Raw genomic sequence first — 24,843 nt, 5'->3', positions numbered from 1 at the left:
TTGGCATCTCCAGCTAAGTGGTATTACTAAAACTTTTAAAAACAAATTACAGTACATTATTAGTTCATGATGAAATCTTAATATTTTGCCACTTGTACTTAAATTTAATATAGTACAATCTGTGATGCACAGAACTTGGGACAATTTGCTTCTGTATTTGTATGCCAGTCCTCAAAATTCAGTAATTTGCAATGTATCTCCTGGGATATGCTAATTAGTAAAGAAGTTACAGTTCAACTACAGTTTGCATAATGGATTCTGAAAAGGTATGTCTTTATGGAAATATTAAAAAAATATGTTACCAAGTATGAGAAGGATAACGGTCTAATACATGCAATACATATACAAACTACAGGTTCAATGAGTGATCTTAAGGAAGGTTTGAAAGACCATAAATCAAATTTAAAAAAAAAAATCTAATTTTTCCTGAAGCTTATTATGAAATGCACCAGGAAAAATGGCTGAGAACACAGAATTTTGACATCTGATAAGAAACTCCTGCTTTAGAGACTCCACTAGTTATTCTTATTCCCCCAGGGCCTTGTTTCAATAATGTACTCGTGCTTTGAACAAGCCCAGTAAATTGATGACAGTGTCCACTTCATTACATCAACTGTGCAATGGCAACACAAGCGGCAAAGCAATTCAGCTCAGTTTACAAATTTAAATGATAGTACACTAAAAGTTATTGTAATGCAGCAAAATTACATTTCACTGTTATCAGAGCTAACTAAATCCTGGTGATATTCAATTCTGTAGTGAATAGTACTATGAAATTCTGCAGCAACAGAGACAGTGTCACATTTTGTAACAGCCCAAGTTTACTAGCATTTAGGGCACACTGCAAGGTCCATCTTTTGTCCCTGGAATATCAGGAGCTGAAAAACTGTACGGTCAAGAAGTTGTTGGAGGGAAGACACTTGTGGTGATTTTGTTAGTGGAGTAATTACAATTTTTCTTAAATATGTTGGAGGATGGTATTACATAATACCAGTGATGCCTTTATACATAACTTCCCTGTGAAAATCGTATGTGATGAATAGTGCTCTCAAGTATTTTAAAATCTCAACTTTCAGTTTCCAAGAACAAACAAACAAAATTGACTTAAAAATAAACATTTCAATGACAATATAAATTCTTATAAGGCAGCAGATAAAGACATTTGTATTAGTACATACCGTTGTGATCTTTTAATTTCAATGCAGTCACATGAGCCAGCTAAAGATCACAAAAAGAATATATTAAACAAGTATACTTTTATCTGTAGAGACCGTACTATTTTGGTAAATAATTAGATTTTTCCTTCTGAATTCCCTTACATTTGTTTTTAAAAGTTTAAAAAAAGCCTGCCAAATATGCAGTTCTGGTAGGAAGACAAACTATTCTAATACACATCTATTTTCCTTTCCAACTTACCTATTTTAAGATTTTAGGGAGAAAGTAAAAAAAAATTTTATATTATACAATTATCAAACCAAAAAATTTACAAGTGGACAGGGAAATAAGGATGCAATTTAAAGTTAAGGTTTGTAAGGCTCATTATGAAAATTGTACCTTCTCCTTATGTACTCAGTTTGCAAATGGTCATAACGTGCACCCATGAAAACTCATCTAATCTGTCTTTATACTTTCTGTACTCTGGGTCCTACTACGAGCAGATAGCTGACCACAGTTTATGCGATGGGGCCATGTATCTGACTTAAAATATGGTGGGGCTTAGGCTGAGACCCTGCATCCATTCAATTTTCTCTTCGAGGCTGAAGGAGAAAGTTAGGTAATTTAAGAAAATAAAAAAAAGTACCTAAAATTCTTGTTTCACCCACATCTTTCCTCAACTCTGAAAGAAGTTTCACCCCCGTTTCCAACTCTCATGCTTCCCAGACTTATCTCCTGGTCTCTTATTTTTTCCAGAAAATCAGTGCCCCATGATATCCATAGTGACAGGCCAATATCCTACTCTCCAATTCTGCCTGACTAGGTTAGATTGGATTATGTATCATTCCTAACCTTTGCCCTCAATTGCAAGAGTCTGTCTAGATTAAGCCAGGATTATCTGATCTACCCTCAATGTCTTTTCCTAATGCAGACAAACCCCCAAAATATCAAATATAGTTTTTATATCCCTTCTTTGACAAAGATTCTGAACTATCAGCTTTAAATGACTTCTACCTCCATTGTCAGGCTATTCTATTTTTTTAAACTCGTTTTAATACTCAACGTTAATTGGTCATCATTGGGTCTGTTTAGCATGTGTTCCACCTTTCCACCCAGTATACGAGAGTTATAAGGACAAAACAAGTTAAAAACAAAGTAGCATTCGATCAGAAAATAAGCCATTTTCCTGAAAAGTTATTCGACTGATCACGACAGTAAAAATACCTTTAAAAATCCTGTTAACATGAAAAAAAAAATACCCTAGTAACTTTTGAGAGAGTTACTGAGTACCCTCAGCTTTCATTAACTCCTATGCAAGATGCAAATACTTAGCACTTCTGAAAATTAGGCCCTTAACCTCATCTTCAGTTTATTCGGAGTATCATAGTAGTGATACTACAGATATAGCCATTGCATTTTAAACCACCTACCCCCAATCCCTTTTCTTTCTCCAAGAACATACCTTTCCATTAAGTTTTTGGAGGAAGTAAAGGAGATCCACTTAGTCATCTACAACTAAGAGGTAATTTTTTGTGCTCTGTAATTCATATGGCTTAATATTTAAACTCCCATCTGGACATATAGCTAGTCTTCCATAAGGAATGTTCTCTGCTAAACTGGGGGGGGGGGGGTGGGAACACCAGTCAAATGCTTTTAAATTAATTATTGTGTTCGTGTAGTACATTCAGAGCAGCAGCAAGAGCTCTCTCAGACTAACTATTTCAAAACTAAGGTCTGATATCCAGTTTTAATACAAACATCTACTGTGCAGCAACGCACCAAACTAGCCTACCATGACATTACCTTTAATAATTGCAGTTGGTCATATGAAAGTTCTTTTACTGGGATCTCAAACAATTCCAATGGCTCAGCATCAAATTTCTTGGAAAAAAAAATGTATATTTGACATTAAATGTTGAAAACTCACTAAGAAAGTATGAAAAGCAATATACTTTTATTTCAAGACAGACATCATTAAAGCATTTAGCCAAGCACACTGACAAATATTTTGTTTACCACTAACCCCATTAAAATGGCACTATCAGTTTGTGGATGAGAAGACCAGTTTTCAAAAGTGGGCAGCATGGGCACTTGGATGTGCAAAATAGTAACCGTCTTAGTGCACTTAGTTAAGGCAAAAGTAAGATTTGCAAGCACAACTTAGGACTTAATTTTCAAGTGGTCATCTATGCACTAGGCTGTGCTGTACGTTATTAAAAATTCTTGTAACTGCCTACATTTGTTCATTTAAAAACAACAGGATTAATTTATTGACATTACTCTGTATTCAACCTGAAGTTCTCAAGCTGGAAAGTGTACAATAAAAATTCTAAAAACCCAAACACCTCATTTGACAACCCTTCCAAATTTTCATTTTGAACTTCTCAAAAACATTGATAAAGAGAACATGTCCTGGCTTTCACATGATGACTTCATGTCCCAAGAGGTTTGTCCCCATTTTTCATTTCAAATGTTCCCCCATCCCAACTATAAAGTTTTGGTTCAAGCATTGCTATACTGATTTAAGATGGTTTTGTATACCCATTTCATTAATCCCATACTGAATGCACATTTCATGCCAACCACAGTTCAAGGCCAAAGCTTGTCATCTGTCAGGTGACAATATTGCAAGCTGAGTATGATAAATTGATAACCCAGTCAACTCAGTGCAAAAACACTTGCTCAAGCTTTTCAGGGGAAAGGGGGTGCAGATCTGGCAAGTTCTCCACCTTCACTTCCTCCTTCTCTATGGCTGTCAAACTGTACAGAAGAGGAAAGCAAGGGGAAGATGTAAAAATCTATAGTCACTTTTTTCAGAAACAATATTTAATGGGCTGTATGCTATGAAACTTGGGAGGTTTAAGAGAAATTCTACAAGTCTGCTGTAAGACTGTGCTTGCCTTAGAGAATTTCTATCATAATCAGTATGCACTACAACAGTGTTGCTCATCCAGTGAGTCACATACAGGAGCCTTGAGAATCTCATCCTTACTGTGAGAAAGCAGTAGATAGAGTTGTTTTGGCAGGTCACAGAAGCAGCTTGCTTCCAGGACCTTCCTTCCTGCTACTATCACTTCTGCCCTAGCTCCATCCTTTCTGACCTACCACTCAACCCCAGAGCAGTTCTTTAGCCTCCTTTTCCCTCCCCACAATATGTTAAGTACTAAGATAGGGTAAGTAGTGCTTCAAGGGGCTGAGAAGATAAAAAAGGCCAAAAAAAAAATCCAACTTGTGATACTCCATTATGGCTACAAAGGCTTGCGAGATATGGTGGATTACAGGAATTTTCTGCTATTTGTGGGTCATGGACTAAGAGGTTGAGAACCACTGCACTAAAGCATGGAAGGAAGTATTTCAGATCACATATGTGAAGTGCCCCTAATGTCAAGATAAAGAATTACTATTAAAATTAGCTCATCTTTTGTGGTATATTTCTACGCAAATAAGTCATTTCCAATATATTAAGATGGTATTGTTTGTTTCCATTCTATACTTTTTCTGAGTTACCAAATTATTTTTTACAAGACACCTTGGAATTTCAGTAAAATAGAGTTCCAGTAACTGTCACACTAACAGAAATATGGCCAGCACATTCATATATTACCTTTTTCATAGCCATACAACAAGTGAGATCGTGATATACAACAGGCACATGATCCTTAGAAAGATGTACATCAAATTCCACAAATGCTGCTCCCTGCAGAGAAGAAAAAGAACGAACTGCAAATATATAAGAACTAGCGAGAGCTCAGAAGAAAGTTTGCAAATTTATAAGATATATAGCAGGTCAACTGAAATACAATAACTACAGTAGCTGATAAAAGTTAGAGTTCAATACAGCATTGTAGAGAACTATTGGTTATATGTTGAACTGAAGAATTTGGTCAACAAACTGATAAACCATGTACAGGAAAAAATAATCAGTATGCAAGTCTGATAGCTATTATATACTCAATCTCTTAAGGGTTCAAGTGTATATCAGAGTATTATGCACTCTTCATTGAAGAGAAGCCATGAGAGGAGATACACTTCATATACTGAAATTTACATGCCTTTCCCGCTCTTACATATAAGCTAAGGTCCGCTTGAAGGTGTGATTCGAGATACTGAAATTGCTGATGAGCTATTCAAGTATCAGTTAAGAACATATGCAACAGCATCAAATAAATATTATCTATTTGGATTGAGCTAAATTGTTATATTTTCATGTTATAATTATGTAAAAGCATTTAGAAAGTTTGTTCTTTTAAAAAAAGAAAGCTGAAGAACTACATGTGCTGCTTTTATTAAAAAAGTCAATTGAAGAGCAATTTTATTTTTGGTTTATTAAAGAGGAATTATTCAGAAGTAAATCAAGTCCTCTGAAGGTAGCACTCAGATTCCCACACCTGGATCATATGTTCTCTCTCTCTCTATTAGCTTTAGAAGCTAAATAGAAAGTCCAGGACATTTCCACTCCTCCTCTCAGAAGGCTTATTTATACAGTACCTTCACGGATTTAATTTTTTAATTTTCCTTACATCCAGTGCTTCAGAGGACTGAAAGACAGGATGCTCAACTACAGACCACTGCTGGTTTTCTCTCCATTGATAATTCCTGTGTTCCCATCATGGTCGCCTAACTGTTTCTTACTCTAGCCACCAAGAGAACATCGGTACAGGTGGATCAGTGGAGAATAAAATAGAATTAGAGCCCATTTCTATTCCTTGAAAGGCTTAGTTTCATAGAAAGACCACATCTCCACTGGACTAAACAGAAACTTTGTTTTAAGTGAATGACTAGTATTAGCATTAGCTAACAAAAATCCCTGAGGGAAGAAGTTACTCACCTTGTGCAGTAACTATCATTCTTCGAGATGCATGTCCCTGTAGACACTTCACTGTAGGCATGTCTGCATCCCTGCGCTGCTGATCGGAGAACTTTGGTAGCAGTGTCCATTCAGCCAATTCATGCACAGCTTCCCCCCCCCCCCCAGCCACTAGGCTAACTAGCTGCGTGCGGGCGACCCTCCTCAGTTCCTTCTCTACTGAAGTTTGAGAACTCTGAAGTAGAGGGTGGGTCATGGAGTACCCATAGGGGACACATCTCAAAGAACGATCATTACTGCACAAGGGAAGTACCTTCTTCTAGCAAATGTCCCTATAGATGCTCCACTGTAGGCGACTCCTGAGCAGTATCCCCCACTAGAGGCTGGGACTTCAGAGTCGATGGATGATAGTACCCTGGCGCCAAATCTGGCATCTGCAGCAAAATCCCCCACGATGGGATAGTGTTCTGCAGAGGAATGTGCAGATGTCCAGGTAGCTGCTCAGCAGGTGGTGACTAGCTGGGCTTCAGTGACAGAACACACCCTGAGGAGACAATTGTCCAGGTAAGGGTAAATCATAATACCCTGGGAGCGTAGGTGGGTTGCCATTACTGAGAGAACCTTGGAGAATACGCTGGGGACCGATAAGAGGCCAAACGGAGTACTCTGTACTGATAAAGGTCTTGGCCTAGTGTGAATCTGAGGTATCGTCTGACTCTGCATGATCAAAATGTGGAAGTAAGCATCTTGAAGGTTGAGAGACAAGAACCAGTCTCCCCTTCCTAACGCTGGAATAATTGTCACCAAGGTGACCATATTGAACTTCGGAGCCTTGACAAATTTGTTCAGCCTCCGAGGTGTAGTATGGCTCTCCAATCTCCCTTTTTATTGGGTATCAGGAAGGAGCAAGAGTAAAAATCTTTGCCTCACAGATGTATGGGCACTTGCTCTAGGACTCCTACACTGAGGAGATGGCCCCTCTTGTTGTAGCAGGCTCTCGTGAGAAGGGTCCCTGAAAAGGGATCAAGAAGGATGTTAGGGGCTGGGAGGGAGGTGAAATGGATGGAGTACCCATTTCAAATAAATCTTCAGCACTCATTTGCTGGAGGCTCTGTTCCCAGGTGCTGTGGAATGGGGTGAGAGTTATCCATAGGGATGAGTGAGGTTTTCCAGCAGCAGATGGTATTGAGGAGAGTGGCCTGATGGCACCTCAACCAATCTGTCAAAACTGTCGTCATGTTGAGGTAGATGGCTGTGAAGAAGCAAGTTGAGATCCTAAAGGTTTCTGTACAGGGAACCTGGGCTTCTTTCTTTGGGGTTCATATGGATCGTTGAGATGAGTATTGTGATGAATGGAGTCTGAATGAAGGTTGAGTATATTTTCTCTTCTGCCCAGACATGTAGATTCTGAGCATTTGAGAGTAAATCTGCAGTCTTTTAAAGTGTGGATGGAAACATCCATCTTCTCAGTGAAGAGTTTTGAAACTTCAAAAGGAAGGTCCTCCATAATTGTTTGTACCTCCTTGCAGAAACCAGGTAAGTGCAGCCAAGAGGCTTGTTTCATCACAACAGCACTAGAGATGGCATGTGCTGCCATGTCAGCTGCTTCAAGTGCAGACTGGAGTGATGTCTTTGCCATCAGTTGGCCTTCATTAATGATGGCTTTAAATAATTCTTTGTGAGAATTTGGGAGCTGGTTATAAAGGGAATTGAGTTTTGAATAGTTTAAGTAACCATATTTTGCCATTAAGGTTGATAGTTTGAATATAGAATTGTAGGATGGCTGATTAATATGTTTTTCTCCCAAAAAGATCTAGACATTTCCAATCCCAGTTGTAGAGGGTAGATTTGAGATGGTGCTGGCGGCCTCTTGAGTTCATCTTGTCCACGAATTAAAAGGTAGGTTGGAGAAAAACTGCGCGTCTTTTGCTGGCACATAGTACTTTTTGTTGGCCCACTTGCACATTGGTGGGACTGACACAGAGGTCTGCCATATGAGTTTCACATAGTCCAAGACAGCCTCGTTAAATCGGGAAGGTTACTCTGGACAAGGCAGAAGAATGTAAAATGTTCACTGTTTATGGTGAGACTCAGTCACCTATTGTAGTGGTATCTCTAGTGCATCTGCCACCTGCTGGGCCAGCTCCTGAAAAAGCTTAAAGTCATCTGCCAATGTGTGTGGTGATGATGAAAAATTAATCTCCTCTACTTCAGCCTCTAGTTCCTCTCTTAATGGTTCAAGGGACTTGGATGCCCTTGATGTGGCAGCCGAAGGAGGGTGTCTCCATGGCTCTTGATAGGCCATGCTAGAGCTATGGGAGGCACAATGTCTGTGTGCCTGTCAATGGTCCCAGTAGGGCCACCAAGAAGGTGGGAAGGGGCCAGATGGTAAGTACCATGGCTGCCAATATCAGGGAGGCTGGGGATCAGAGGGGCAATACAGTTGAGGTCCATACTGGAAATGGGTACTGTAGGGTGAGTGAGAAGAGCGGCATGAGACCACGTCTTCTTGCTCACTATCCAACTCAATGCTTCACAATGGGGATGTATGGCATGATGTTGCCCCCAAGTCTGGAGCCCTGGGTGGACTTGGTACCGGGGCCCTAGTACCAAGTAGAGGTGAATCCAGTAGAGCAGGTTATGAGATGCATTATGTTTGTCCAGACCTTTCAGTGTCTGACACATACCAGAAGTCCCGCGGAGCCAAAGAGGTCATTACTGGTGGCGGTTGACGGTGCCAAGATATCTGCACTGATGGAGACCGTGATGTGGACCTGATAGTGTAGTTCATCGGTATCTAGTGTGCCAAAGACCATACTGATGTAGGCTGAAGAAGCCTTTCCCATGGCAGATTCTCTGGATTTCTTGCGTGTTGTTCATACCAATGATTCCTTGCCTGTGCCCAGGTGGTCCTTATGCAGCCCAACATGCTCTGTCGAGTTGGTACTGCGTGAGCTTTGGGTACCAAACTTAGATGGCTTCGGTGCTGTCAGTACAGATAATACTGAGCGAGCCAGAGATTGTTTTCAACTTGGTTGGGGCTCACTGTGGGAACTCACGGGCCTTTTAGAAAAAGGCCTTGTGTGAGTGGCTCACGGTTGCCTTCTTGGGCTCACTACCTTTAGATGTAGAGGGCTGTGGTGAGGCTTCCCACCCTCTGTGGTCTTGGCACGGCTCTGAGGGTGGTTGAAGGGCCACCTCCATTAGGAGAGACACTTGAGTCTCAGTTCTCTATGCTTTCTGAATATGGGTTTCAGTTGTTGGCATAAACCACACTTCTGGGGAATGTGGTCCTCTACCAGACAGCGGATGCACTGAGAGAGTGTCTGTCAGTCATCGGGATAGATTCCTTGCAACTGAGACACTTCTTGAAGCCTGCTGAACTGGGCATACCTTGTCCAAGGGGGTTCCCTAGACAGGGAGTTGAAGAAAGACTAAGTCTAAATAAAGGGAGGGGTTGGTAAATAAAAGGAAAAAAGGAAAGCAAAGCTCCAAAAAGGTAGCTAAAAATTAACAATTCTAAAGAAGTTAAGATCTGCTAATGGACAGTGAAAGCTCCCTTGGTAGCCTGGGAGCTTGAGAAGGAACTGAGGAGAGTTTGCCCACACAACTCTGGTTTGCCTCATAGCAGAGTGGGGGGAAAGAGGGGATGGTGCAGCGGAGGCAGGGTATACAGAGGCCGAACAGACACGGCTATCAAAAGTTCTCCAATCAGCAGTGCAGGGACACAAACCTACAGTGGAGCACCCATAAGGACATACTCGAAGAAATAAATCCAACTTTTAAGGAAAGTCCTTAACATGAATCTGTAGTACATCTGGACTGCAATATCCCTGAAGTAGGCAATGGAACCTGCTCTGCTGCATACTACAAGCGTTGACATGGCATTCAGACAGCAAGTTAACTATGCCACACCCAGAAATCATCTTTCAGCTACAGACCTCAGAGAGCACAGTGGCAAGGAATTGATAAACTATCGGAAAGGTCTGCTTCTAGCAGATTTTCAAGGATGCGTAATCTCACAGCAGCATCTCCTCATTCTCAGCGTGAAAAAGGGAGTGGGACAAGACATCTCAAACTGCTTACCACCTTCCTTTCAGTCCTTGAGTCCATTAATACTTCCTTCATCTTGGGCTGTGTCCACACTGCCACTTTCAGTGCTAAAACTTTAGACGTTCAGGGTGGTTTTTTTTTGTTTTTGTTTTTTAAAGTAGTCAACAGTAGTGCTCTCCTCCTGCAATAAAGCGTGTCTACGCTGCTCATGTCACAGCTGCTGTGGCTGTGCTGTAACGTGGGCAGTGTAGACATACCTGTTCTCTGATCAGGATCTTTGGACAGGAAAGAAGTCTGAATGCAACCTCAGATTAAATGACATATCCTCACTGTGAATTCTTGATGAATATCCCCCAAATTAACCATCCAATCTTTAAAATGTCAGAGGTACTAGTTCTCATTGAAGACAAGTAAAAATTAGATTTCAATATCATACACATTTTGAAAAAATGAAAGATTTAATTTTTTAAACTCATCTCCAAAATGTCTTTTCCAATTAACCTCCAAGGCCACAAACCTGCAAAGACTTATGCAAATCAACTTCATATACCCGACCAGTACCCACCAGATGAAATCCTGGCCCTACTGAAGTCAGTGCGAGTTTATCCATGCATTTCAGAGTCAGAATATTGCCTATTGCCTTCAGTGGGCTACTCACATGCTTAAAGTTACTCATTACATGCGAGTCTTTGTAGGATTTGGGGTTAGCTCTCTAAAGTTCTCCATGTGTTAGAAGCAACATCTGAAAATTTTAAGGTGGAAAGGTGAGTTTGAGGATGAAAGTCTAAAAAGTGAGCTTATAAAAGAAAGTAACAACCATGTCTATGGAGTTGCTATCAAAGCTCCATATTTTGTGTATTTGAGTATTCTTTTCACCTAAGATTTTCCTGACAACTTCTGAATCACAAGATCCTCAACACAACGTATCAGATGCATTTTTACAAACAGCTTGTTTTCATATACACCCACACGTACATGGCTAGCAGCATTCCGCAGAGAAGCAATAGTGTTCTCCTGCACTTTAGCAAGTCTGAAATAGAAACAGAGGAAAAAATTGTTAGGAGTAAGACAGTGCACATGCACACACACACACACACACACACACACACACACAGTTTTAAAGGAACACTCAAATTTAGAATAAAATCACTTAAAATCTACTATGAGTTTTTCATAAAAATTGACCTGGCAAACCTATTTACACAATTGGATACCTACAAAAATGAAATAGGTGGGACTAGACAAAATATCACAATTCAGGTACACATGAACTTACTTAGTAGTTGTTGTAGAGTTTCCTGCGCCCCTATGTCCAACATCTAGTGTTGTTCTTGGTTTCCAGTATTTAGCATATGAAGCTATCATATCACAACTGTATCCTGATATCGGCTTTATAATTATGTAGTCCACTATAAAGAAAAACACATTGTTTTGAATGTCATAAAAAGGTGATGGTTTTAAGCAAAGCAGTCCGGCTACATCTCCGGAGCTGATTCAGAGCTACTGCACTTGAAAATTTACTGCAAGTCTACAGAATTCCCTAATGTACAGTAACTATGCACTCATGCTAGGAAATTATCTTTAAATACCATCACAGCCATCAGAGTGAAAAAATAGAAATTACCTCATTTAATTTCTAACACATTAGGCTATGCATTCAGAAATCATTGGATTAAATGGCCAAACAGCACTTTAAACAAAATTGTCAGTCTAATTTTAAGGTAGTTCATGTTGAAGTTCTTGTTTTGTATCAATCATACCTCTTACTTTTCCAATGGTTTTTCTTGAAATTCTACTCATAATAGGAAGTGTGAGAATTCCAGCACTCTTTCCCAGTTCTGCAATTGTGGAGGATAAGAGGCATGCAGAACCCACATGGCCTGGAAGTTCATCTCCTTGTAATACTCTTTCACTTAGATCTTCCTAAAAATGAAAAGTATTAAGTTGTTCTTTTTTTTTTTAAAAAAAAGAACAAGACGTTAAAATTACAGCTATATGTATGAATGACAATATAAACTCTCCATAGTCATGGAAACTCTGCTCACCAGGCAGATGTAGACAAGCACTGATATAATATGAAACATACCCATCTAGTATGCTTCATTATTAGATCCCCCTTTTAAACTCAAATGTACCTATGTTACACACGAACCTGATCTCATTGTTATTGTAAATTATCAGAAATATGAAATCCGAATTTGATAGAATTGCAGGGAAAAAATTATTATTTAAGAGACCCTTACAGAATTTCAGTCACTCTTTTGGTTTGCAGAGTTTATTTTGGCTTTATGACAAAGCCCAGTATCTTATTCAGGACTTATAGTTAAACTAGGTTATTAAATATATGATTATACTATACACAGTATTTTTCTGGGGGAAGGAAAAGATCAAAGGCTATGCAGGCAGAATTATGCATTTGACTGTTGCCAAAGTCAGTAATTGTTTAATCAATTTTCAAATTTAGTATAAACTCTTATCTATATATAAGTATACGCACAATGAAGATACTGAATTATAAGTAATGAAATATTTGCTGTGTCTACAAATGACTTGCTACAGCCAAAACTTTAAGGATTTAAGAATTATTAAATCTTGCAGAAAAACATCAAATGAGAGCCCAACACAACAAACAGGTGTAGAGAACGGCTGCAGATAAAAATAACTTGCTTCTTAGAAAGGTAGTGAAGTAACCACTTAAAGACTTTGATAATTGTAAGAGTTCTCATAATTTTATGATCAACCTCATTAGGTCTTCTGTAACCTTACTGGAAAAAAAAAAAGCCACACATGCAAGTCAAACTATGGATACCTATTTATTTTTTTAAGATGCAACTGATTCAAGTTAGAATTAGAAGAACCAATCAGCCTACCTAACTGCAGTGCAGCATGATGTCACACTAAGATCTTAAAAAGAAAAGGAGTACTTGTGGCACCTTAGAGACTAACAAATTTATTAGAGCATGTAGCTCACGAAAGCTTATGCTCTAATAAATTTGTTAGTCTCTAAGGTGCCACAAGTACTCCTTTTCTTTTTGCAAATACAGACTAACACGGCTGCTACTCTGAAACTAAGATCTTAGTCTGTGCTCTGTTTCCAAGCAAGCAGGAATTGAAAATGTTATGGAATCAGCACACTCAGTTGCAGGGAATGAAGCACTTTGAAGTCATTAGTGGATGCACAGAATCAACTCTGGAATTACCGGCTGCACAGCCAGCATTTTCTGGACTCAGGTTGTTCCATTTGCAAAATATAATCAAATTCAGATAAACTGCTGGAGGAGAGGGAAGGCAGGATCCACACTCATTCTCCAAAAGAGGAAAATGCGTCTGATACTAACTACATTGAGAGAATTCTGGATTTAAATCCAGTCTTTAACAGATTATCTGGAAGGTGGCCTGAAGTCACTGAACACTATTGCTCCATTACATATATTCTAGATCAAGTACTTCATGTCCAGACCATTATGCAGAAAGAAATAAGAGGATGAATAAACTACCCAGATCCTCAGTCCCACAAGTGGCCTTGGCCAACAATTGGCACAGTGCAGCTTCTTGAATACAGTGTACCTGCATAAACTGAATATATACAATAAGCAGGAACACGAACACATCAAGAGCAACCTGCAGGGACCATCGAAAACTAATATAAAACAGGTATTTTAATACATTTTAAAAAATGTTTACTTTGGGGAGCTACTCTACCTATGAAGTTCACTTCCATCCACAGAAGACCAATTTCCACGAAGACTGCCTGAGAAAGCCTACAGGGTCAAACACATCAATTAACAGTATTGTGCTTTGTGCGTGCAATAAAACCTCCACTGACACTGAATCCTTTTGTTACTGAAGCAGATTGTAGGGGAGAGATCTGAATATTGATGCAAAAAAATTAAAAATTGTAATTTTAATATTAGGTCATGAAATTTGCCTGTGCCTTTACTGAAACTTACAATATATTTATCATTACTTTCATACAGATAATGCTTATAGAAAAAAGGTACCTCAACATGCATATATTTTTATTTCGTTATGTGAAATATTCAAGTGAACCAAAGGAATCCCAGGAAACTTCTACTTTATTTACTAAGCAAGTGTTAGAAAAGATAAACATGACTATCGCTACGAGTTTATGATTTTCAAGAGCATTTACGGAGACTTTGGAATACAGCTTTATAACTTCTATTTCACTTTAATATTCTATGCCGTTTTCTTTTGTGCTATATTTGAAAAGCGTATAAAAGTGTTATTGTGGTTCATGCTTTGTATAGAATATTTGATGAGAGTAATTACAAATTGTAAAGCAGTAGGTTATAAATAGGCTGTCAATTAATCAGTGTTAATGCATACAATTAACTCAAAACAAATTAATGCGTTTTTTGTGGGGGTGTTTTTTTTTTTTTTTTTTAAATGAGCGTTAATCGCACACCAGGGCACCGTGTTCAGGAGGATGCAGCTGCATGCCTCTGGGACAGGAATGCCCCTCCTGTTGCTACCCTGATCCAATGCTGCTCCTGCCTTTTCCAGAACCCATGGAGTTGCCCTGGCCAAGCTGTTCCAGGAGCCTGCCTCCTGTCTGCTGCGCAGAGCAGGGGGTCTGATGTCAGGGTATCCCCATCTCTCCCGCCTGTGTACCCAATCTCCACTGAGCTGGAGTGGAGGGACAGGGAGCTTGTCTGTACTGATGCCTCTGGGTCAGGAGTGGGAGCTGCTGGGGGCTGCTGCTGTCTGAACAAGTATTCAGGTGGTGAGTGCTCTGCTCGGGAAAAACCAAAACAAAAACAATAAAAAACAGTGCGCTGAATGCACACTCCCTCCCCAACACACACATGCCCAACATCCATAAATATTTAAATAAGTGGAATTCTATTAATTTTTAACAGTACGATTAATCATGACTTATTTTAAAGTCGCCATTAATTGCAACTATTTTTTTTTAATTGTTTGATAGCACTAGTTGTAAATCTATAAACCATTTTGGCAAAAAGCAACCAAATCAGTTTTCAGAGTAGCAGCCGTGTTAGTCTGTATCCGCAAAAAGAAAAGGAGGACTTGTGGCACCTTGGAGACCAACAAATTTATTTGAACATAAGCTTTCGTGAGCTACAGCTTACTTCATCGGATGCATTCAGTGGAAAATACAGTGAGGAGATTTATATACACAGAGAACATGAAACCATGGGTGTTACCATACACATTGTAATGAGTAATCACTTAAGGTGAGCTATTACCAGCAGGAGAGTGGGGGGGGTGGGGGGGGAGAGACTTTTCGTAGTGATAATCAAGGTGGGCCATTTCCAGCAGTTGACAAGAACATCAGAGGAACAGCCAGGGGGAGGGGTGGGGGTGGGGAATAAACATGGGGCAATAGTTTTACTTTGTGTAATGACTCATCCACTCCCAGCCTTTATTCAAGCCTAATAGCTCACCTTACTTGATCACTCTCCTTACAGTGTATATGGTAACACCCATTGTTACATGTTCTCTGTATATATAAATCTCCCCACTGTATTTTCCACTGAACGCATCTGATGAAGTGAGCTGTAGCTCACAAAAGCTGATGCTCAAATAAATTTGTTAGTCTAAGGTGCCACAAGTCCTCCTTTTCTTTTTTGCAAATCAGTGCATCTTATTACAGACTAGGACACACCCCCTATGTAGCCAATGTGAGTTAGTACAGAGATGATCTTTATCTCAAGAAAAAGACTTTGTAAGATATTTATGTTTGGAAAGAGACCTGGTAGAATAAAAGAGTGTGAGGATGTTTCATGTAGAACACCGCAAAAAGAAGTAATGCTTAGAATGTACTATCCAAGATATAAACCAAAATCATAAAAATGAATCATTCAGCCCTCATCTTCACAAAGAAAAACCTCAGTTTAAACTCATCCAAAGAATTCTAAAATCAATTTCAATATGGATATTTCATTTTGTACATCAACTGAAGTCATCATTCTTTAGTCTTTGAGAGCATTTATGGTCAGATGTTTTATAGAAGATATTGGTCACTTCAAACTCACGTTTCAACTTAAAGGTAAAAACCTTTGCTTTTCTCAAGCGATTAAGATGGCATAAAAGTTTTTTAAAATGTATATATGCAAATATTTTGTATACAATAACTGCTTGATATTGTTATATGAATAGTATGTACAAGTATAGCATAGTCATTTGATGCTAAACTAATTACTAATTCAGGAAGCCATTTAAATACAGAATAATTATATTCGTGTGAAATTAATTACTGACAGTGCCCAAGCAAACACTCATCCACTTTTGGAAGACAAGAATTCTCTCTCCAAACTCTGTTAAGAGTCAATGACTTTAATTATGGATGCTGAAACCTTTATAAGAGCTACTTAATTTGAAAAAACTGTTTGAGGACTAAAACGTAAGAAACAGGAGTGTTTGGACTTTTTGAAAATAAAATTACATATTCCCAGTCAAAATCTAAAAAACTGAAAGAAAGACTGTCAGAAAGTGGACTAAATAAAAAGAAACTTGATAGTTTTTAACCCATCTGAATCTTTCCTGCCACAAAAATACAGAAAATTGCATACGTATTAAACTATATATTCTTAAAGATGAAGGGGCTCCTAGAACTACCATGAAGACATGAAACCAATTAAAGGGTGACAGCAATCAACCTGGAATCTAAACAAGCTTACAGAGTTGTTTTCTCTTATAATTTTACAGAACTAGGAAGGAGAAGAGTATAAAACTCTGGAGGGGGTACCCCTCACACACATCCTATTACTCTGCTTAGACAGCAAGCACTTTGCAACTCATCCTGTCCACCTCTACAAACAAGCTGCCACAGACACATAGAGCAGACTCAAAAAGAAACCAAACCAAGGCAAATCTTCCCAAAACTTCAACTAAGACATTGCCAAACTATTAGATTTAAAAAACCAAAAAAAAAAGCCACTCTTGTAATGATTTTGTTGAAATAGTGAAATGTTGCAACTTAAAATACTAGCAGTTTTTCTCCTGCTAATCACCAAGTGGTTAGTCCATGTATTCCTGCACAGAAGACAGATGATAAACATTGATAAACAAATAGTGGGAGTTGCGTGGATTTAAGGTTCTTAATGGTTAACTGGCCTGTCTCAAGACAGCTCCTTAAATGGCTTCTTCTAAGTAACTGATTTAAATATCTTTTGATTTCAAAGATGTAGTTATAGTTGCTTCTTTACCAACTACAAACTGACTGGCTATTTATTAATAACCAACAGGTACACCTGCCCTGAAAAATTATTTTGACCATCTATAAACATTCTTAGTTAACTACTAATACACAATATATTGATGATATGGAAGAGATTGCAGGTTTCAGAGTAGCAGCCGTGTTAGTCTGTATTCGCAAAAAGAAAAGGAGTACTTGTGGCACCTTAGAGACTAACAAATTTATTAGAGCATAAGCTTTCGTGAGCTACAGCTCACTTCATCGGATGTCATGAAGTGAGCTGTAGCTCACGAAAGCTTATGCTCTAATAAATTTGTTAGTCTCTAAGGTGCCACAAGTACTCCTTTTCTTTATGGAAGAGATTGTAATGGATGTAACCAGTTTATCACTTGCTCTCTGTCACTTGCATTTTGTTTAATGTTTTCTTTTTGATAATAAAATAGCTCTGGTTACCAACAGTGATTATTTTGCTTGGTCTTAATCAAAAGGACTCTTAAGGTATGTAAAGAGCTCCTTGACTAAACAGGGGGACCCATACCCCCGAGTTGGCAGTAAGTGAAACAATTAGGAAGAACTGGCCTGCTCTTTCTTTTCTGGACGAGCAGCTCTCAACCTTTTCAAAACTACTGTACCCCTTTCAGAAGTCTGAGTTGTCTTGAGTACCCCCAAGTTTCAACTCACTTTAAAACTATTTGCTTACACTATCAGACAAAAATACAAAAAAGTGTCTCAGCACACTATTACTGAAAAATTGCTTTCTTTCTTATTTTTACCATATAACTATAAAATAAATCAATTGGACTATAAATATTGTACTTTCATTTCAGTGTATAATATATAGAGCAGTATAAACAAGTAACTGTCTATATGAAATTTTAGTTTGTACTGACTTTCTGTAGCCTGTTGTAAAACTAGGCAAATATATAGATGAGCTGATGTACCCCCTGGAACACTTTGTGTACCCCCAGAGGTACAAATATGCCTGGCTGAGAACCACTTCTCTGGACTAGATATTTTTAGTAATTTTTAAAATAAAATTGCTAGCTGTTCAGCAATTTAAAATTACCTCTTCCTGCACCAAAGACCCCATCACTTCCTAACACATACCAGACAAGTACTCACTTCAAAAAAGTCAAAGATTAATTCCAAGTTATCTGGTTCCATTGTCTGTATACTGTATTCTGTCCAACGATCAGGCTGCAAACCATAACCACATTCTGGTTGAGAGTGCCGAGATTTGTATTCGGTATCACTTATTAAGGAGATCTCCAGAGTGTTTGACATTTTCTGAGTAACAGTTTTATCTTGGTTGTCATCATCATCATCTTCCTCCAAGCCTTCTAGAGTCAGCTTCACTCTATGCACCAAAAAGAAAAACAAATCAGATGCTAGAAAATTAGTGAAGCATCTTCAGTGACAGCAACAACTCAAAAGCCTACAAAATACTAGGCCAGGAGATCTAGTAGGATTCTGCCCCACAAAAACTTTATATGCCATTGTACTACCTATGTTTCCATAAACATCATGAGGGCCAAGATCTCAAGGCAACATTAGTGGGATAATACTTCCCTACTCCTCCCATCCTGGAGACATTACTCTCTAGTTATACTTTCCAAACCACCTCTACAGATTTAGATTTTAACCTCAGTTTATGCTCTTGCACATCACAAAAGCTCAAGACACCGGATAAGATTTTCAAAAATGCCTACATGACTTAGGAGAATTGGAGTTGTCTACACGACTTAGTGTGCAGCAAGTCACAGTGTGACTCTACAGTGTGCTAGTTTGCCATACTCTAACACACCAAGTGGACCTGCTACTGTGCACTAAAAGCTTTGCAGTCCCAAAGAGGAGGATGTCAAAGCGCACTATAGAACTTTTAGTGTAGCAGGGTCCACATGGCGAGCTAGCACACAGCAAATAGCATGCGGTAGACTCATCCTGGTTTGCTAGACAATCCCCAAGGATATATCTATGCTACAAACAAGGGGTGTGGTCTGCAGCTCACATACACCTATCCACGCCCTCTTTCATCTGGGCTAGCATGCTAAAAACAGCATAGCCACAGCAGCCTAAGCACTGGCAGCACAAGCTAGCTGCCGAGTACATATTGGAACATTCTGTACCTCAAAACAACACCCTGGAACCCCCATAATCACCACTGTATAATCATGTCACAAAGTATGCCTTGCGCGGTATCATTTGAGAAGTTATGATCTGTTGATTACTACTACCCTGCTGGATTGTGTGAATCTGAAGTATTGTTTTGGTGTGTGTTACTGAAATATGCTGTGAAGTTGGGAGGCACCCACAGCCAGCCTTTCAGTGACAACCTAGTAAAATGGATTTACATCAGGACCAGCCAGACATTCGTTGATGACCCACTGAGAAGAATCCACTCTCCCAGAGAGGACACATACACAATTGGGGCTGCCTAACCCCCTCCCCCCATTCACAGCAAAGATCTTTCTAGCAACTGGAAGAAAGTATAGAAGAGGGACAGTGACCTCACTTGGCCTCTCCTCTCCATTTCAACACCTCAAAGATTGTCTGGAAGACAAAAGCCTTTGAATTGGGGAGATTGGTCCCAGGCTGGGAAGGAAATCCAGCCTATGTATTGGAACTGTAAGTTGCCTGTAACATCTATTAGGTTTGATTCAAACAGCTTTTCTCACCCTTACTTAGTCTGTAGAATTTAGATTGCGAGTTTATTTTTATTTCTTATGCAGCCAACTTTGAGCTGTATGCCTGCTACTTATAATCACTATCTTTCTGAAGTTAATAAACCTGTTTTATAATTTTACCTAAAACAGAGTGTTTTAGGTTGAAATGCTTAGAGAATCTCAGCTCAAGCTAACAAGGAATGTTGCACGTCTACTACCCTTGTTGGAATGGAGAACTAATTAATGAGCTTGCACTGTCCAAGAGAGTCTTGAGCAGTATAAGATGGTATATTTCAGGGTTGCAAGGCTGGGGATTGGGGCAATTTGCTAGTGCCTCACTCCAATTCATGAATGACTGGGAAAGCCTTCATACAATTTAGCTGTGTGTGGGTCTCCATGTGCTGATGGCTGAGCGATCACAGCACCCGGAGGAGTTCACTGCCTGTCACTGGCTGGCATTGCATCATGAGAGACAACCCAGGCTGCAGACTTAAGGGGGCACACAGTCCCACAGTTTCAGGTTGTACCCCGGGGATCCATCACACAGAACCATGGGGTTCAGGCAGGTTTGTATTTGGGATGGCTAGACTGTACCCACCACTGCCCAACCTACTGCAACTATGCTACTATTTTTAGCATGCTAGTTCAGATGAGAGCCAGTGCAAGTACATCTACGCAATCTTGGAATCACACCCCTCACTTGTAGTGTACATGCAGGCTGAGTTACACAGACTTTCAGAGAAACTTAGGCTCTAGTAATTACATTCCATTTTCAAAAATGATTAATTTTGGCTTATAAGTGCACAAGTTACTTTTGAAAAATAGTTACTGGATGTTCTGAAAAGTTTTCCCCACTGTGTTAAAGATAGTAATCATTACTGACTAATTAAATGGGTGCCAGAGTGAACAGATTGCCTCCTTCAGGAGATTATTAACAACAACCTAAAGGGTCACCTGAAGGCAACTGAAGACTAGGGTAATTGCCACCATCAGCCCCTCAGCCTTGAGCATATGACAACTGATGTATGAATTTACATACACAAAAACACACAAGTCCCTTAATATTCCTGAAGTCAAGTAGATATATCCTGCGTTATTGATAAGCCACAAAGATAAATGCAAAGAGAGTAAACCTCAGACTATTTTTAAACAAAATTAAAAATTGAATGTAGTGCTTATGAAGGTTCCCACACTGAAAACAATAAGTGGTCCTACATGGAATGTGGAGAATTCTCCCTGGCTTCCAATGTGCCCTGTCCTAGCAAACAAAGTTGCATCCAGCAAACATTATCATTCCATGAAACAGGTTTTCTGCCTCTTTGCTTCCTATCAAAGGAAGTATATATAACCAGGTTCCAACCCCTTTCTCAGTCAATTATAAAGTAAAGTAAAGTAAATGGAGATATTTTTCTCAGTGGTTACAAAAAGAGGTCCACATAACACTAAAAGCAGCAAACAAATCCCACAGAGAATGCTGCCAGTATAGAGCCTCTACATCAAATCTGTATCCTCAATACCACAGAAAAAAAAATCTCAAACAGTCCAGAGACTAAAACTGACCCTCCACTACAGGACCCTAGACAGTGGAAAGAGCAGCCACAAGCACCTTAATTGTGCTGTTCTGACTATCCAATGGACTTCAGACCATCCATCCTTTCATATACCAGAACTCTGTAGGTCCTCTATGCATTATACACTTCTTCTGATATTTAGATTACTTAACACATGCAATTTCTGGTTCTAAAAAGAAAGTTTTTGTGTGTGGAACCCTTCTGTGAAAGGTGTCTCAATGCACCCATGTCAATAAAAAAAAGGAATTTAGCCATCCAGATCTAACTGAAGATTACCACCAGACTTATCAGGCCCAGAAAACCCAAGAACATCTACTATGGTTGTATGCAAAAATCCTGTGAAGTTCAACTTTCCCTGGCACCCTACTGTCCAGTGAGGATGCCTCCTGAGAAAATAGTCTAGGTATAAGTCATGAGACCAAACTTTTGCTAAAATGATTGAACTGTTACATGCAGACTTACTCCTTTGTCTGACCTGGCACTGCCCAGAATTCCCAGTTTTGGTAGGGATATCGAGCTGCAATATGTTTATTAGAACCCCAATCTTTGGGGGAGGGGAGAGGGGAGGGTGTCATGTCTATTCAATCTGCCATGAACATCAGGACTTTGGTGACATGAATGGTTCTAGGCAGCAGAAGAGCCAATGTACCACAGGGAAAGAGGTTCAAAGCCTCTCACTGCTCTCCTGAATTACTAGCAATTACAGCAAGGAGGTCCTTGAAGTAACCAGCAAAAGGACAGTGCACTGATTCTCAGGAAGACTAGGACCAGGTTTCAAGAATTACCTTCTCTCTCTTGCATGCCCTGTCAATGGTGTGCCCCAGGAAACACTGTCAGGTGCTACAGTATTGGGTCAGAGCAAGGGCATATTAGGTGCAATTGTTCTCAGTAAGGCAATTACCTCTCCAGCCTCATGACAAGGTTGAGCACCGGGGGTAGATGTGAGCGCCTACCATCTTAGCCAGGCGTTCTGTTATGACAGGGCTCTCAAATTATGGCCCATGATCTGCAAAGCACTTGCTGGTGGTATGTGAAAAGCTAGCTGGTCACATGGTGTGGGCTCAGTATCTGACTTACAGCGGCTAAATCACACTGATGGAAAATAAAATTTTTAACTATGTAAACAAGTATAACCCCAATCCTCTAACCAACTGCAAATTGGAAGGCAGATGGTCAGCACGACTGAGACTGGGAGGAAAAAAAATCACAGCAGATATGCTATTTTAAAAACTGGAGAATCTCTGCACTATCAAAAGCTGTATAAAATATTTGACAGCTAATTGCACTTAACACGATCAGACTTGAGCACTGCATGTATATAACTGAAGAGATGAGTCACATCTAATCACATAGCCCTAGAAAAAGAAAGTATAAACTAAGGGAAATTAAAACAAAGGGATGTGTGTACCTACTGTGAAAAGCAGTCTGTTTACTTCCTGGTATATGACGCTACAATACCAGCTACAGTAAAAGCTGTTTTATCCAGCATGTTAGGGGACTGGGGAGTGCTGGTAAGTGAAAAATGCCGGTTAACTAAGAGGGAAGGAGTTTAGGTGCAGGGCTGGGGTGTGGGAGTGAATGCAGGCGGGAGCTTGGGGCAGCGGGTTGGGGCACCTCCACCTAGGAGTCACCAAGACAGGTCACTGCTTGTGGGGAGCCACTTGAGGTGAGTGCCCCCCCCCCAATCCAGCACCCTGCACCCATTCCCACACCCCATGCCAACCAGATTATAAACTGGAATGTCATTGAAGATCAGAAATGCTGGTTTAGAGAGCTTTCCAGCTGGTGAAGTGCTGGATAAAACAGCTTTTACTGTATATGGATTTTTTTTTGTAGTTTCAGAAAAGGGACCTATTAAAATAACTATCAAAAATATAAAGACTGAAAATGGGCTAAATCAAAGTAGTTCTTTCATCTGAATGTACTGCTTCATTTTTTCCATAAAGAGAACTCTTTCAATATTAAATATTTAATGAAGAATCAAGAAATATAGCTCTGAACAAAATCAAGACTACAGTAAAATCAACTGAAATAAAGATTGTAACAGCTATTAATTTTTTCACATTCATCTAAAACATCATAATGGAGCATTAAAAAATACCAAATTAATGATTTGTTTCATTGGACAGCACATGTAAGGATATATGAATATCTCATGCATGACAGTATCCCCATCCCCACAAGTACCTGTAAAATAGGCTTAGGATCATTATAGAAATGGAATGCTAACATTCATTGTGGCCTCTTAACGTAAGTGTTCAAAGAAGAAAAAAAAAGTTAGCAATGGGAGAAGCCTGAGGAAAGAAGCACCACTGATTTAATGTTACCAACAGATGTTCGGCAAAGCTTGTGAATGTCTGGGAAGGGCACAGTAATACATATTTGTAAGTATTATTTATAGCTTTAGCTGTAAAACTGTTAACTGAGGTATGCAAGGCATGCCAGCATACTACAGTATTTAACTTGTGATGGAACTTAACATTACAAAAATTGCCACTTATGATGATCTTACCTAAACCTAGATTTTTTAAATTTCTTCTTGGATATTGAGACAGGTGGTTTTTCAGAATAATGTAGACGTAATCTTATTTCAGTCTGACAGGACAGCCACCCAGAATCTAGAGTCTGAACACCATCTGACAAAGTAAACATGATGAAAAGTAGTAACAGTTATATACGGCCCAAGAGATTTTCAAAAAAGAAACAATATAAATTAAAAAACAGAATATTGGTACAACTTTGAAATAATGCGATTTCACATAAACTAGTTTCTTTGGCACAATCTACCATACCTGTAACCAATGTTCCCTCAAATTTTTTCCACCCATGTGCAGAATAAATTTTGTTATGTGCACCGCAGTAATGTGCGGATGTGTGCCATCAGTAGAAAAAAAACCTAGATATTAACTTTTTAAAAAGTTACCAATAGGGATAATTACTCCAGCCAGGACTGGTTAGGCATTTTAGAACTTGCTACTCAATTAAATTTAAGTGTAAGAGAAATAAAAATTATAAAAATGCATAGACCAGTCAAAAAACTACAAACACACTTTGAAAAAATAAAATTACTGAGAATATATGTGCATTGCAGGAAGTACCAAGACGTAACACCACCACCACGTGAGTGAGTGTGTGTGCTGGCAAGAGGTAGAGAAGAATCCTCAGCTTCTCAGAATGAGGAAAGTAGTGCTACAAGTGGGGCTGCCAGGAGGGAGCACAAGGTACCAGCTATCAGATAATCAGAAATTGCTTCTGCAGCTTTGAAGCTGCTGAGAAGCAATAGATTAGCGTGGCTGTGAAGAGAAGTGACAACTCTGAAGACAGGAGTAAGAGAGGTAGTTTGGGGGGGGGGGGGAGGCGGGGGAAGCATAAAGCAAAGACAGGAGAAAACAGAAGTTAAGAATTTAGTGGAAG

At 39.3% G+C, this 24,843-nt stretch overlaps 1 protein-coding gene across 4 annotated transcripts in view; it reads right to left on the bottom strand.

Annotated features, from left to right (window-relative positions):
* The window catches only part of GPCPD1 (glycerophosphocholine phosphodiesterase 1), a 74,257-nt gene that overhangs the window by 17,354 nt on the left and 32,060 nt on the right, over window positions 1-24,843 (bottom strand). For all 4 annotated transcript variants that reach the window (XM_043512131.1, XM_038394146.2, XM_043512133.1 and 1 more), the window contains exons 7-14: window positions 23,942-24,065; window positions 18,318-18,552; window positions 11,776-11,938; window positions 11,292-11,424; window positions 10,991-11,045; window positions 4,760-4,852; window positions 2,959-3,036; window positions 1,179-1,218 (exon numbers count right to left, since the gene is read on the bottom strand). In XM_043512131.1, coding sequence (XP_043368066.1) covers window positions 1,179-1,218; window positions 2,959-3,036; window positions 4,760-4,852; window positions 10,991-11,045; window positions 11,292-11,424; window positions 11,776-11,938; window positions 18,318-18,552; window positions 23,942-24,065 — 921 coding nt within the window. The remainder of the gene's footprint in view (window positions 1-1,178; window positions 1,219-2,958; window positions 3,037-4,759; window positions 4,853-10,990; window positions 11,046-11,291; window positions 11,425-11,775; window positions 11,939-18,317; window positions 18,553-23,941; window positions 24,066-24,843) is intronic.

Source organism: Dermochelys coriacea, chromosome 3, assembly GCF_009764565.3.
Source record: "Dermochelys coriacea isolate rDerCor1 chromosome 3, rDerCor1.pri.v4, whole genome shotgun sequence".
NCBI lineage: Eukaryota > Metazoa > Chordata > Testudines > Dermochelyidae > Dermochelys > Dermochelys coriacea.
Note: the sequence above shows the minus strand (reverse complement) of the source record. Positions and strands in the feature narration are given on the sequence as shown.